Source organism: Oryzias latipes, chromosome 9 (genome assembly GCF_053564925.1).
Source record: "Oryzias latipes strain Hd-rR chromosome 9, Olatipes_Hd-rR_3.1".
NCBI classification, from domain to species: Eukaryota; Metazoa; Chordata; class Actinopteri; order Beloniformes; family Adrianichthyidae; genus Oryzias; species Oryzias latipes.
In genome coordinates, this window is record NC_136245.1 from 22,933,568 (window position 1) to 22,947,946 (window position 14,379).

General features: G+C 38.8%; 2 protein-coding genes across 3 annotated transcripts in view; both read right to left on the bottom strand.

The window, feature by feature from the left end:
- Nucleotides 1-3,612, bottom strand: part of smtnb (smoothelin b) — a 43,511-nt gene extending 39,899 nt beyond the window's left edge. Inside the window, 1 exon segment of the mRNA XM_011479128.4 lies at nucleotides 3,285-3,612. Within this exon segment, the coding sequence (XP_011477430.2) occupies nucleotides 3,285-3,335 (51 nt within the window). The 5' untranslated portion in view covers nucleotides 3,336-3,612.
- A 673-nt stretch (nucleotides 3,613-4,285) lies between these two features.
- trafd1 (TRAF-type zinc finger domain containing 1) lies at nucleotides 4,286-14,149 on the bottom strand. Of its 2 annotated transcripts, XM_078953012.1 has the most exons (13): nucleotides 13,869-14,148; nucleotides 13,321-13,378; nucleotides 13,093-13,228; nucleotides 12,062-12,115; nucleotides 11,463-11,901; nucleotides 11,032-11,316; nucleotides 10,894-10,958; nucleotides 8,576-8,644; nucleotides 7,476-7,736; nucleotides 7,208-7,334; nucleotides 6,787-6,991; nucleotides 6,644-6,701; nucleotides 4,286-5,196 (listed from the first exon to the last, which is right to left on the bottom strand). In XM_078953012.1, exons 2-13 carry the CDS (start codon nucleotides 13,362-13,364, stop codon nucleotides 5,158-5,160), a joined length of 1,782 nt encoding a protein of 593 aa, XP_078809138.1. In that variant the 5' UTR covers nucleotides 13,365-13,378; nucleotides 13,869-14,148; the 3' UTR covers nucleotides 4,286-5,157. The 2 variants fall into 2 exon arrangements, with proteins under 2 accessions (XP_078809138.1, XP_004072407.2); XM_004072359.5 differs by lacking the exon at nucleotides 8,576-8,644 and having other exon boundaries at nucleotides 13,869-14,149.
- Nucleotides 14,150-14,379: the final 230 nt, after the last annotated feature.

The following is a 14,379-nucleotide window of genomic DNA, read 5'->3' on the forward strand; positions in this document are numbered from 1 at the left end:
GGCGTATTTTAAACCTGTGTGTGAATGCTTCTGGTTCACCAGGGAGAAGAGGATGGAGCATGAGAGTTCATGCCACACACGTTTTTTTTTTGTTTTTTTGCAGATCTAGATGTCACATTTCCTTGTTTTGGAACGACCCTGCAGGATTTAGAAATAATTAAAGACCCACTCGAATCATCTTTTCAAAGCGTTCCCGCATTCCCTGTGTTGTTTCCTAGGACGTAGCTTCTGCAGAGCGGCAGTAGTTCACTAGAAATTCACCTCTGAGTTGTGGGCTGTTGGCGCAAAGTAAGTCAGCCCCCCCCCCACTTCCCGTCATCCAACCAGTTAACACGCTCTCCTGCTAGCTTACAGCCCCTCACAACCCCAACCTAACATCACCGGTGCAACAAAAATATTGGAGCTGTCCAACCGTACACTTTTGAGTCAGATTCCAACTGAGACGGGGAAAACGAAGACGTTCATGGATCTATTTGTCTGCAAATGGATGTATCGGAATGAAGCGGTGCAGGGAGCTCTACGTCTCAACGTTAAGCTTTTTCCAAGGGCATGCAATTTTAATCTTAATTTTCTTTATTGATGTTCTCCATCATGAGAAAAACAGGAACATGTTGGGAGTGGGTCTTGGAAGGGAAGCTGACAGACAGTAAAGCAGTCTCATTCTTAGCCAGCAGGCTGATGCACCTGTGTTACGGCAGCCGACACCTGCAGATCCAACTGGTCTTACAGGTTCTTTACAGTGACACGCAAGAAGCCCCAGGGACGATTCCAAGGGTGGAGAAAATGATAAAAACCACACACCGCCTCCTCCTCCTCCTCCAAGCTCCAAACCAGCTGATAATTTACAGTCATTACTTCCAGGAGGCCTTTTCCTCAAAGGCCCCACCAGCTTTGTTCTTTTTGCTTTTCTTCAGTGGTGGCGGACACTCCATTGAAACGCATGACCCACAACTAACTTCCTCTCTGCTCCTCTTCAAAGAACTGGGACATCGACTGATTATTTTTTTATGAATATGTAAATAACTATGGCCGCCAAGATTTTTTTTTTTTAAGTGCTCTTTCCTGGTTGCCATGGAGAGGATTAACGGGGTAACATAAGAGTGTGTAGGCCTCGAACAGAATGGGATTAGCAGAAACCGGCATATGACCTTCCGACTGTCAAGTTCATTAAGCGCAACGCGGGCTTGGAGCTTTTGCTCCAACTGGTTGTTTTACAGCAGCTCCTTCCACTAACTTTAAAACCAGCAAAGTGGAGCCAAACTGTCTCTGAAACTCCATCCTCTTTGACTAAAATCTGATAAAGAACTTCAACAGACTCCGAAAACACGGATACATTATTTCTGAAGCGCTTGGCCATTCATCCAAATCTCATGTGAACTTCGGCTGTGTGCTTGTTTCCATCCCAGAGTTGATTCGCCAGCCTTTTCATGGAAGTGTGGGATACGAGTGACCCCCACAGCCGGTGGTCACGACTGAGGAGAGCAAGCCTCTCTGCGGTCCAAATCCTGTCCTGCAGCGTCCTGAACGATGAGTGTCACATGAAAATAAAACCCCAACTCCACCACACACGTCATGCATTGTTTTCCTGTGCAACAGCAGGAGACAATGGACGCATTTTCCTGCACGACACAGGATGCAAAGCAGCTATCTAGAAACAATAGGATGAGGTTTGCAGAAACGTAAATCTATGCAGGTTTCTGCTAATGATTACACCTGTCACCATAGAGTTAGAAGTTTATCTCCCAGATTTTCATGCATTTCCTCTGTAATAAACACCCAAACTGACCTATCCCTAAACAAACTGCTGCTGGGAGCCAGCGTGTTCAACCTCACTTGTCCGTTTGGTGATTTATGAGAGGACAAGTGCAGTTTTTGTTTTTTGTATTGTTTTTTTTGCTTCGGCTTCTGATAAACAATGGATGAAGTTTGAAAGTCTACCATTTAGATCCAGAATAAGCAGATCTGCACTTCAGGTTTGGAGATATTTAGGAGCAAGAACCAAAATGTTCTGCAGGATTTTTACCTCCAGAGATAATCTGCTGAAAATGACGAGTCAGGACTTATAAAAGCCTGATAGTTACAGTGAAAGTGAAACAAGACAAGCATATTTTTTTCCTCCAATAAAACAGTTCATTCCCTTCAAGGGATTGTTCTAAAAAGATGAATCTTTGTCATTTTTATAAACATTTTAACTAAAGTAAATACTGCTGCTGCAGGTGAAAGTGGGATTCAAACAGAAATCCTCTTCAAAAATGTGAAAACAGGACGCGGACCGCTCATGGCTCCTCATAAACGCGTCTGAGTTCCAGATGTTTGAATCACCGTCGCACAGGATGACATGATGCTTCCCCATCCTGACTCACAGAATGATGCGGACACAAGCGATGACAGAACCTCCACCTACATGCTCGATGTCAAATCATCTGCTCCAACATTTTCTATGTGAAACCACAGTCTTACTTTGACGGAACAGCTGTTGGCTAAACCTGTTATAACCTGTTGTGTGTCTTCTAGAAGGCTATGCAAAAACAAATGTTAAATTAAATGAGCAGATCACATCCTCCAAGTCAAAGGGGTTTATTGTCAAATTGTCACACTAAGGAAACGGGTTTCGCTGTACAATGAGATTCTTACTTTGCAGTCTGCTCTGAATGCCAAAAAGATTAAAGGTTAAATAAAATAAAGTAAAGATAGAGTAGGATATATCTAGGATCTGAAACATTCACACATAACAAAATATAACTATGGATCAGTAAATGACTAAAGCTATATACAAATCAGCTGTTGTGTAAATTTAGCTGAGAATATAAATAGGAAATTAGTAGATGGAAGTGGTTTGATCACTTCAATAACTTGTTTCAGGTAAAAATTGACCCATTTTTAGGGAACACAATATGGATTAAATAACTAATCAGTGGAAGGCTGGTCTGTGTTTCCCAGACTCCCAAAGGACACATTGGAAGGTGGTTTTCCAACCACCTTTGGATTATCACTGAGGATTTACTGTCCAGACAGAGCAAATAAAGCAGTGAGTGTTTGCATTGCGCATCAGGATTAACCCTAATGCAGTGCAGATCCCATACCTGCCTGTTGCGCAGGCAAATCCAATGAGAAAAACCTGATCAAATGAAGAATCAATGCTGTAGTTGTTACTGTGAAATCAATGACAGACTCGTTCTCTTTAAGGGTTAGTTTCTAAATATGATCCAAACAGAGAGACGTTTCGGTCAATTATGTTAAAAAGAAAAGAAATATACTTATAAATCTCTGCTGTGTTTACTAACCAAGGCTCGCAGGGAGGTCTCGTCCAGCGCTGAGTAAGTCTCCACGGACATCCTGCTGTCGGCCTCAGGTGAGACGGTTATGGAGGTTGTGTCTTGTGAAGGTGTCCTCCGCTCCGGTCAGCAACGACTTTCTACCCGATTCTCGTCTTTCTGAGACTTCCTCGGCTCAGCTGCAAAACTCGCTTCTTTTCTTTCCAAATTAACTGAGATAAGTCGTTACTTTGCGCACAAAGCACATCTTTTGGAGGAATAGCCGCAGTAGGAGTGCTTTACTCTCACGCTGTGAGACGTTTCGGCTTTTTGAACTGAGAATTCCCACTTAAAAGTTGAAGCCACGCCCCTCGCGCTCCTGGTATAGGAGGTGATTAGTGACTCCGATTCAGGGAATTTTCGAACCGGAAACCAGGAAATTTAACATTTACACAACCCTTCACAATGAAATTCAATACATTTACCTAAAGTCTACCAAAATACGGTAAAATAATTTAAATAATTTTCAACACAAATAGATTTATTACCTTAACAAAAGGTCCTGAAAAAATAATTAAAAAATTAAAAACTTTTCTTTAATTATATCACCTCTGAATTACAAATTGTCAGCATTTCTTTGAATCAACACAATTGTGTGTTATTAGGTCATGGTTATTTGAATGTTTCTGTGTCAATAATTTAACAAGAGAGGTGGTCACTTTGTTTATGACTACAGTTTACAATTTGTATATCACTGTATTTATTGGAGCTCTCATTCTTGTCAATTGTTGTTTGCTACTTATTTTATTTAATCACTTACAACCAAATATCAGTGTAAAAAGAAGACTAACCCTGACTTTATTTGCATGGTCAACACATTTACATTTTTTGATCATTTTATTTGCAACAATGGCATTAAAATTGATGTTTCCAAATCTCAAAATCATTCTAAAGTATTTGAGCTGCATGTTCATTGGTCTCTTATTGGTTTCCTGTAGTGTTTTAAAAAGTACAGAAAAAAAAGTCAACAATTTCCCTATTAAAACATTTAATTACCACAAAAGAATGACAATTCTTCTTTAACTAGAACAGGTAACAGCATGCCACGAGTGCCACTAAATTAACACATAAGGTGATCTGACCACTATTTACTTTAAAAAAAAAAAAAGGCAGAGCTTGCAGTTTGTGTGAATGTCTATTGTACTGCATGCACATTTATAAATTGTTACAAAACACATCAACCTTAAATTCATTTAAAGAGGCAAAGCATCCTCATACATTACTTATGAAAGGATTAAACTCATGACATGTTGCTTTTAAAGCTATTGTAACATTATAACAGACGCACATTTACGGGGTAAATAAAAAAAAGATTAATATTGATAACAGGAAATCAACGACAGGGACAAAAATGTCTAAAGGTACAAACAAAAGGAATTATCAATGGAAATATTTGACCATTATCAAATATGCATGACCCAGTAATCTGCTCCCTAAGCCCTTTTTAGCCAATTAATTAATCAAAGTGCATAATGTTAGTTAAAAACGCAGTTTGAAAGGTTAAAATAGGCGACTTTAGGGGCAATGGCAGCAACAACTAATCTGCAGCACAAAAGAACGTTTATCATAGTGTCTGTTTTACAACAATTCATATTTGAGCAATTCAACAAAAATGTTTGGAAAAGCAAAACAATGCCATAACCTAATATTATATGAGTTCAGAATAAACAAAAAAAGACACATTTTGAAATTATGTTGTATTTGAATGATTTGACTGAACATAAACTGATGGATATTACAGCTCCCACAGGCACTTAACTTATTAACCATTTTATATTTTGAAGTGTGCAAACGGGATACAGGAAAGGTCGAGTTATTTGGTCTTTCCCTTCATTTCTTCCTCTCACTTGTCCTGCTGTTCTTCCGTCTCGTCCTTGTTTGACTAGGAAAGAAACACAAACAGTGAATGGTTCACATGTGCAAAAGTCTGATCATAAAGAAAGCAAAAAAAGTTTCTTTAATCGAGAGAAAAAACAAAAATAAAGACTTATTTTGCAGAACAAAACTACATATCCTTAATGAGACAGATTACAAAAGTCACCCTTTTTTATTGTACTTTAAATTATGTGCAATAAAGTCCCTTTATTCACATTTGAAAGATTATAAATTGATGTGAACATGTAGACAAATTGCAAGGAAAAAGTAGGTAAATTTCTGGGATTACCTCAATTTCTGCATAAATTAGACACAATATGCGTTCTGATCTCCACAAAAATCCAGCCTGCTTGGCAGCAACAACCACTGAACATCTTCTGCAGTAGAAGATCAGAGCTGCCAAGACTGTTCCAGTGCAGCTATACTCCAGGGATGGACTGAGACTGCTCCCCTCTGCTTATGCTGGAGCCATTTTACTTTTTAGGTTTGAGCTGTTATCCCTTCGTATCACCCGTCCTCTCTTGACCTTCATATAGTGGACATATGGTCATAAGTTTATCTTTTCATTCTAGAAGTCAGTTTCTCAATAATGATAGCAATCCGTTCAGAATACGAGGCAGACAGTAAAGCCGCCTCCAACCATGATGCTCCCTCTGTTATATACAGTTGGCCCAGGTTTTGATAGTGTGTTGTGTCCATTTAGGTTTGATCGATTTGCAGAACATTTAACCAGCAGTGCTGCTAAACATCCAGGTGTTCTTTTTGCAAACTTCAAATGTGCTGCAAGGGTTTTTGTTGGACTTCCTCAGGGTTTGCGTGAAGAAGACGCGTAAACAAAAATGTTAGCATATTGGATTTCTGCAAGTCTTGTGCTTCATTGAGCCTCTTCTTTTGATCACATCAGGCTTTGCTTGTTGAGAGCAGCGTACTCTTGACTGCTGTGTTTCTATAGAGCAGGGCAGCTTTACCAAACACATCTGACCGCATCGCATTGTTTGGGCTCCAGGTTGGTGGACGTCTGGCTCCAATAAGCTCTTCAAGCACTGCTTAGCCTGTCTGTTCACATACTTGTTTATCTCCGCACTGTAAATGATTGTCTTCAATAAAGAAGATTTTTGTGTGGCTCTAGTTTAGGGAAACTTTGCATTTCTGTTGTGGAGGCTTAGATGGAGATCAGAAGACATTTTGTGTCTAATTTTTGCTGAAATTGAAATAATACCAAAAGGTTCATATACTTTTTCTTGCATCTGTATATAATGCTGAGATAAATATTGATGGTTTGAGCTGTGGATTTGTATATAAAAAAAAAAAGATCTCTCAAGGTTAACAGGATAACCATAAAAATATTTTTGTATATTGCAACCATTGACATTCAGAAACAATAATCCATAACTTCATCTACTGTCTTTATATAAATAAAGCTAAATGTGGTTCAAACAAAAATCTAAATAAACCTCTAGCATTTGATTCCTTCTACTCCTCCTTTCTTCTCTGCTGTCTTGGATATGAAGTCTGGTGGAGAAAAAAAAAAAGGTTTAACAAAAGGTAAAAAGTGGCTTTAGTTAGTGAAATGTTAACAGGTTAAAAAAACACAAACCCCTTTAATGAAGCAGAATCGGGCATGCCAGTGTCGGCAAAAGAGAAATTATCGGCTACCATGTCGCTGCTCTGCTGTGATCTGTGTTTTACAGACACGTCATAGTTGGGAGTCTTTCCTTGATTTGGAGGTCCGGGGGAGCCCCTCTGCCATTCTCCCAGTTGTGGCAAATTGTTCCTGTCAATGTCCTCATCCAAGACATCAGCTGTATGGATGTACACACACACACACACACACACACACAAAACATGCTATTTCTTTTCATCAGCTACTTACTTTGTGTGCAAAAGCATTGAAGTACTTTTTGGTAAAGTCTATTAATGGCTAAAACTGTAGTTCCACCAGGTTTAACACCTTTGCCAAAGATATAATGCATTGACTAGTATAGGTTAGAATTTCTTAGGGAGATTTTACGGTTTACCTTGGTGCTTTTCTCTTCTCTGAAACTCTGGAGAACCGTGCACAAATGCGTTGAGAGGTTTTCTTGTGGAAGGCTTTTCTGTATTATTCAGAGGGTGAGTGATTTCAGGCCGCATGTCACATTTATCCTGATAATAAAACAAAATTACATAATTAATCAAATCTTGTTAAAACTGTTAACAAAAATGAATTGTCTCAGATTTAAAAATCACAAACTTTTAACCAAAATGGTTTTATTTTACGTCTAGGTTTAGTCACTGGAGCTGTACCTGATGGTGGAAGACAACAGCTTCTTCCAAAGCAATGCCACAGAATTCACAAGGAATAACCACATCGCCCTCTAGAGGACTGACTGGAGGACTGTAGGACGTTGGAGAGACAGACCGGGGAAAGGCTGGAACATTTGCCGCAAGTGTGTTGGGAAGCCTTTGTATCACTCCTGAAGCGTTCCTGGTCATCTTCTCCTCTTTAGGTGGAGAGGCGGGCCGCTTACTGTATGATGTGAAGGCCGAGGTTGGACTGCAACCGGTCTAAAGAAAAAAAAGAAAAGATCATTATAGAAGCAGAGGCTGTGTCCTCAAATAAACTACAGAGGGAACGAGTAAAAAAGGTTTCAATGTGACGCATGTTTAAACCTTCTATCACCTGAATATACAAAATTCAGGATGGCAAGCAAGTACTGAGTCAAATCAAATCAAACTTTACTTTTTCAACTTGTGCTACTCAAAGTCGGGATATGTCCACATCAGTGACCCCCCCACTCAAGTTCACAGAGGACGCTACCACGGACCCCCAGATCTAAGTATAAGAGCCAGAGCTGGGAGGTCCCATTGCAGCGACCTCGTTCACTGAAAAGGGTCAGTCACTGATGTGGAGGATCTCTCTGAGGTAAATACTGGAGTTACAAAGAAAATGTAAAAGGAATAAAATAAATAAAAGTTAAAACAGATAAATAACCACCAGATAGTAAAAAATATATCAAATTAGTAAAAAAGAGAACATAAAATAATTCAAATCCATCAAATAAATTCCTAAATTTCTACTGAAAGCTACATTAAAAGCCTTCCTTTAAAAACATGAACAGTCTCTGCGGCCCTGAGGCTCTCTGGGAGGCTGTTCCACAGCCGAGCTCCATAAAAACTAAATAAGGCCTCACCGTGTGGTTTAGTTCTGACTTTTGGGATAACCAAAAAGCCTGTATCAGAGGACCTCAGGGTCTGCGAGGGCTTATACTTTAAAGTCATATCAGATAAATATGAAGGTCGAAGACCATAAAAAACATTTATAAACCAATAAAAGAACTTTCAAATCAATTCTGAATTGCACAGGGAGCCAATGCAGCGATTTTAAAGTTGGTGTAATGTGTTACCGCCCCCTGGTCCTCGTCAGCACGCGTGCGGCTGACTTCTGCAGCAGCTGAAGGTTTGATATCCTTCTTCTGGGAAGACCAGAGAGCACAGCATTACAATAATCTAATCTTATGGAAATAAAAGCATGCATTAGCACCTCTGTGCTGGCAAAAAAGAGAAATGGGCAGACTCTGGCAATATTTATAAGATGATGAAATCCCGTTTTTGTAATATTTTTAATTTGTGGAATAAAATTAATCTCATACTCAAAAATAACACCCAGGTTTGTCTTTAGGAGACACAGCAATGTAGAGTTGTGTGTCGTCAGCGTAGCTGTGAAAACAAACGCCGTGCCTCCTGATGACGTCCCCAAGTGGCAGCATATATATATTAAAAAGTAGTGGGCCTGGAATTGAACTTTGGGGGACCCTACAACTGATTTCGAAGACCTTTGAGGAGCATGTATCCATACTTACATAAAATCTTTGCTCTGTGAGATAGGAATAAAACCCTTTAGAACAGTACCAGAGATGCCTAAACCTCTCAGCCTGTTGAGTAAAATACTGTGATCTATTGTGTCAAATACAGCACTCAGACCCATTAGTACCAGAGTTTCTGACAGTCCAGGTTACATCTAATATAATTTACTACTTTAACAAGGGCTGTCTCTGTGCTGTGGTTTGTCCTCTTTTTTGTTAACTAAGTTCAAAAAAGGAAAAACTAGACAGTGAAAAGATCAGAAAAATATCATCCATGTTTTTATTTTTGACAGGAACATTTTTATTTGATCAGATAGAGCTACAAGCTAATTTCAGTCAGTTATGACCAGTCATTCTCAATCTTAGGGTGTGAGTATTCCAGCAAAAAATCCCATAAAAAAGGAATTAGATGACGAAAGAAGAACACTGCTCTTGTGAGGAAGAAGAACTATTTTTTAGGCTTTAACATATGAGCTCATTTATATTACTGAGTTGGTTTTACCAGTCCTGACTGTTTTTGAGGTTTCTTGTTTAACATAAATATGATGGAAATTATTTTCTGCTTTTGTCCGGGTACTGCTTAAATTATTAGATTTGATGCAAAAATCAATATAAAAGAATAAGGTTGGAATTGTTCTTTTTGTTTTTTTTCTTCTTTTTTATAAAACTTTGTGCTTTGCTTTTCATCACTCTCCGCTTACAACTGTCAGTCATAAAAAATTATTTTCCTGATTTATCTCAAAAATGATGTAGGAGCTTCTAATAAGAAAAGTGGATTTTTTTTTTCATCTGATAGTAAAGTAATGTTCCCGAGCGAATGCAGAAAGCTGCTTCTTCTTAGGGGAGACTATGGTTGTGGAAAAGATTTTTACTCAGTTTCAAATGAATGACCTGCTGGAAAGAAACAAAAACTATCAGAACTAATTTGATAAAGATATAATGAGTGACACATGATTTAGAAAGAAGGTGCAAAAAGAAGAAAGTGTTAGGTTTAAAAAGCGGTTTGGAACAAAGTAAAAATGCTTTAATCAAGAAAAAACAATGCTCTAATTTTCCTTTATTTAAGAAGAAAACAAACCTACATGATTCCAAACTGAAGGTGCATCAGGGTTAAGAAGAGAAGCAGGCAAAGTTCACCTCAGTCAGGTGAAGGTTTGGCAAAATAATCTGGTCTATTGACAAAGATTGTTTACAAAAATGTCAAAACTTAAACTTTTCAGACAATTCGGGGATTTACTATAGAAATGATCTCTACAGTAATTCAGCACTCCCATATCCTTTAAAATATGAGAGCATGACCAAAAACTTATACACAGATAAAAAAGGCAGAACAAATGCTGTGGGGTTAAAAGCAGCTTTCTGAAACTCTGCTGATCTGTGCCATACTCAAAGCTGAAGAGTTTTTCATGTCAAAGACTGCATGTATACAGAAAGAAGAAAAGGGAAAATGTATAGCTGAAGTATGAACAATATTTGTTTACATTAATACATTTTTCAGTTATTGGCCTTTAGGTAAATTATGGAAAAACGTAGAATAAAGCAATTTTTGCAGTTTTTGTTTTAAGATTCAATGACTGTAATGTTTTAGTTCATTTCAAAGTCTAAAACGCTTCCAGTTTCTTGTCAAAGGGCAATTGAAATTCATTAAACTTATTAATCCTTGTATTGCAAGATAAATGCCTCCCTCTTTTGCTGATCTGCTGATCTTTCGGTGATTGATCAGTTATACTATGGCCCAAAGTGAAACCTGACCCAGTCAGGACTAAAAACAAGCTTTTTACTTGATTAAAAACTCCACAAGTTAGTGGTTTAATACAAAAATGGCAATGTCAAAAATGCATCCAGACACATTCACAAACCTGATGCAAAATGAGGTCATCTTCAGGAAACAGCTCCTCACAAAACTCACAAGGCAACATGGTATCTACAAAACAAAAGTTTTTGTGAGAAACAAACAGCAGAGCAATGAGAAAAGTTCTGGTATACTCGGATCTAACCTGTTTGGTCATAGTCCCGGACTGCGCTTGTGACCGTTCCTCCACTGAAGTTGGAGTAATTGTTGTTGGGAAGAGAAAAGGAAGGGTTTGCTGATGTGTTAGACTTCCCTATGTTGTGGTCCCAGATGTCGCTCCACATGTTGCCTTCCACACCTGCCCCTGGTCCTCCATCCCCCTGCAGGCTGAGAGCCAACATGTAGTCCAGGCCGGGGGAATCCTCGTCTGATGGACTCTCACTGTGTGATTTGGCATTGTTGCTGCTTCCATGCAGGAAATCACTGTGACCTACAATTAACCGAAAATGTTATCCCATCCATTTTAGGAAATCAGATTTTACTAGTGCAAGAATGAGTTCAATATCTAAATTAAATGTTCTAGACATAATGTTGATGGCCTCATCTCACGACACATAAAGCAAACATTGCACTCACAGTGGCTAAACCCTGTGTTTTGAGGTGCAGCATTCTTCCAGTCTCTTGAAGCCTGCGTTTCTCTCGCTGTGTTGAACATTGAAGGATTAAATGCAGGAGGAAAGGACTGTTGAGCTGACGCACCAATGTTATTATTTTTCGGACTCCTTTCTTGGGGTCTGAGGAGGTTTCGAATGGAGTGAGCTTCAAACCATGCATCGGAAGACTCTCGCTCTGCTGCGGTGCGGCTCATCCTGCTGTTGTTCTTCTCTTGAGGTGGTGTGAGGCTTCCACATAAGGCTGGATGTACAACCTGTTCACGCAGCATCACATTGCACTTGCAGAGTGGACAAGGCTCAGTCCGTGTACCACAATAGTCCTCATGCTCCTTAGACTGAGAAAAAGCAAGCTCCAGATCACAGTACGGGCAGGACACCAGTCGCTGTGGGCATTCAGAATTCTGCAAGAAACAAATAACAGGAACATTTAAATAAAATAACAACATAGCTGAAAAATATTCTGTACTTTTACTCAAAACAGTCTTTTTAGACAAGAATTTGCATATTATTCATTGGTTATTCTTTGCATGGATAAAAAGGCATCTTTGTTCCTGACCATACCTGATGAACATCGACATGATTTTTCTCAACTTTCATTCCACATTTGCATGTAATCTGGAAAAAAAAGGAGTTTACATTGAAAACTTTAAAGAGTTTCACTTTGCAATAATTTCTCTAAGAGCAAACTTTAGTTGATATCATTGGTGGGTGCAGCGGAAAATATCTGTTTCAAAATTTAAGCTTAAAGTCCCGCTTCAATCATCTTTTGATCTATTTCAGAAGTGTTTTCAGTGGCCTTATAGTTATAAGCATGTAATTTTTAGCCAAAATCGAAAATTATTTATTTATTATTTTTTCTAGGACGTAGTTTCTGTAGTAGTGCATTCGAAATTTGCTTCTGAGTTGATGAAGGAATTCTGCGGCAGAACAAGTCAGCCCCCACTTCCGTATATAAGCCATCTGTTTAAAAGCTATTAGCCCTCACACATCCAACCTAACATTACTGGTGGAACAAAAATGGCCAGCAATATTGGAGCCATCCAGCTGTTTTGACCCAAATGCCAACCTTGGACGAGGAAAACAAAGACATACGTGGATCTGTGTGTCTACATGTGGATGCATCGGAATGGAGCAGAGCATGGAGCTGGTGGCTTGCTGCAGTAGGTCCTACATTACAACAAGCCTTTTTTTTTCTGCTCCTGATTCGCAAGGATTTGAATAAAGAAAAATACCCAGAAAGGCAGTTTTAAGCTTAATTTTATTTATATGTGTCATCCATCAAGAGAAAAATCCTACAGGAACGTGTTTAAAGTACGATTTTCATTTGAGTGCATCTTAAAGTTACAATTAGTGGATTTATGAGGATTTACCTGCAGCACAGTGGTAAGTTTACCTGAATGAAATGCATTGCCCCACCCTCCCTATTATTTTAGACTTTGGATGACACTCAATATTTTCAAAGTCCCATTAGAATCAGGGGGAAATGACCATCCCAATCGCGCTTCATCTGGAAGATCCTCCCCAAAATCACTGGATAAAGAGCCAATGGCCCCGCATCCGTGTACATGCTGGTGTTAAGTTCAGATATCTACCTCCGTGTGTTCTTGCAGCTTGTGCTCCTCGAGGTCGGATCGGGGTACGGGCTCCTGGCACACGTCACACAGTGCTATGTTTCTGCGACAGTGAATCTCGTGGGTGGTGAAATTGGCCTCTGGGATGTCACGTTTACTTAAAAACAAAAAACAACAACAATAGAAGGGGCTGCTAGCCACCAAGAAGAACTGCATTAGAAACTCGCGTCACAATAAATTCATACTTACCAGTTGCCACAATACATGATGGTGTTTTCGTCGTCTGCCATCATGACTTCAGAAAAACCTTTAACAAATAGCCATAAACATAAAACAGAAAGGGACATTCATCTTTGCTCCAACGAGCTGGACATTTTATCTTCTTCTGGGTTTTAACATTTATTTTAGTAGTGTAGCTGTAACCGTATAAGTTATAACATTTTGTTATTATATCATAGGGCTAGGCTAGGCTTAGGGTTTGTTTAAAGAGCGGCTATCGTTTTGGAAAAAATGAAACCAATCGAGAACCGTTTCACTTAGCCCTTCTTATGGTTTACAGGAAGACAGTAAATATTTTATTCCGAAGAACACCGAACACGAACCTTAACCAAAAATGGGGTTTGGACGACTTGAGTTAAATAGAAAATACAATGTTTTGTCTGTATTGGGCTAGCTAGCGTAGCATTATGATTACCTAACTAAATCCATCTACAGTTTACGAACATCTCGTCATACAGCTAATGTTACGATAGATTTTGTGTATAACGAAAATTCATAATAGTAGTTTCTTATTTTACCTTTTGTCAGTTGGATATTTTCACTTGATAAAGATGAAAACCAGTCTAAACTGTCATTTCCTCTTCCTTCGTCTGGCCTTCTCCCTCCTAATCTCCTCCCCGGGTAAAGGCTTACAGGCACAGACTTTTTCAGAATGTCTAAATACGGTTTACACGTATTCTCGCTCTCAATCACAGAGTAAACGAGTCATCGGTTTTATGAGTAACACAAAGCTGTAACCAAAATCTAAAGGTTTTTTTTTCCCGCAAGACACAAGTCAGGGCATAAATTAACACAAGGTGAATACTCAAAATTGATTGGTGATTTAAAGATCCTGCGTAATGCTTTATCCTACATCCAACATCGCAAGTATCTTCAATATGCTTTTTTTTTATTCGTGTTTTTCCGCTACAAATTAATTTTAAATGGTGCATTCTTGAGTCAAATTCTCAAAATTTACACTTTTATGGAGTTTACTATTATGTATTATATATAATGTTGATAGACATTGCATAGAACTACGAGAAAGAA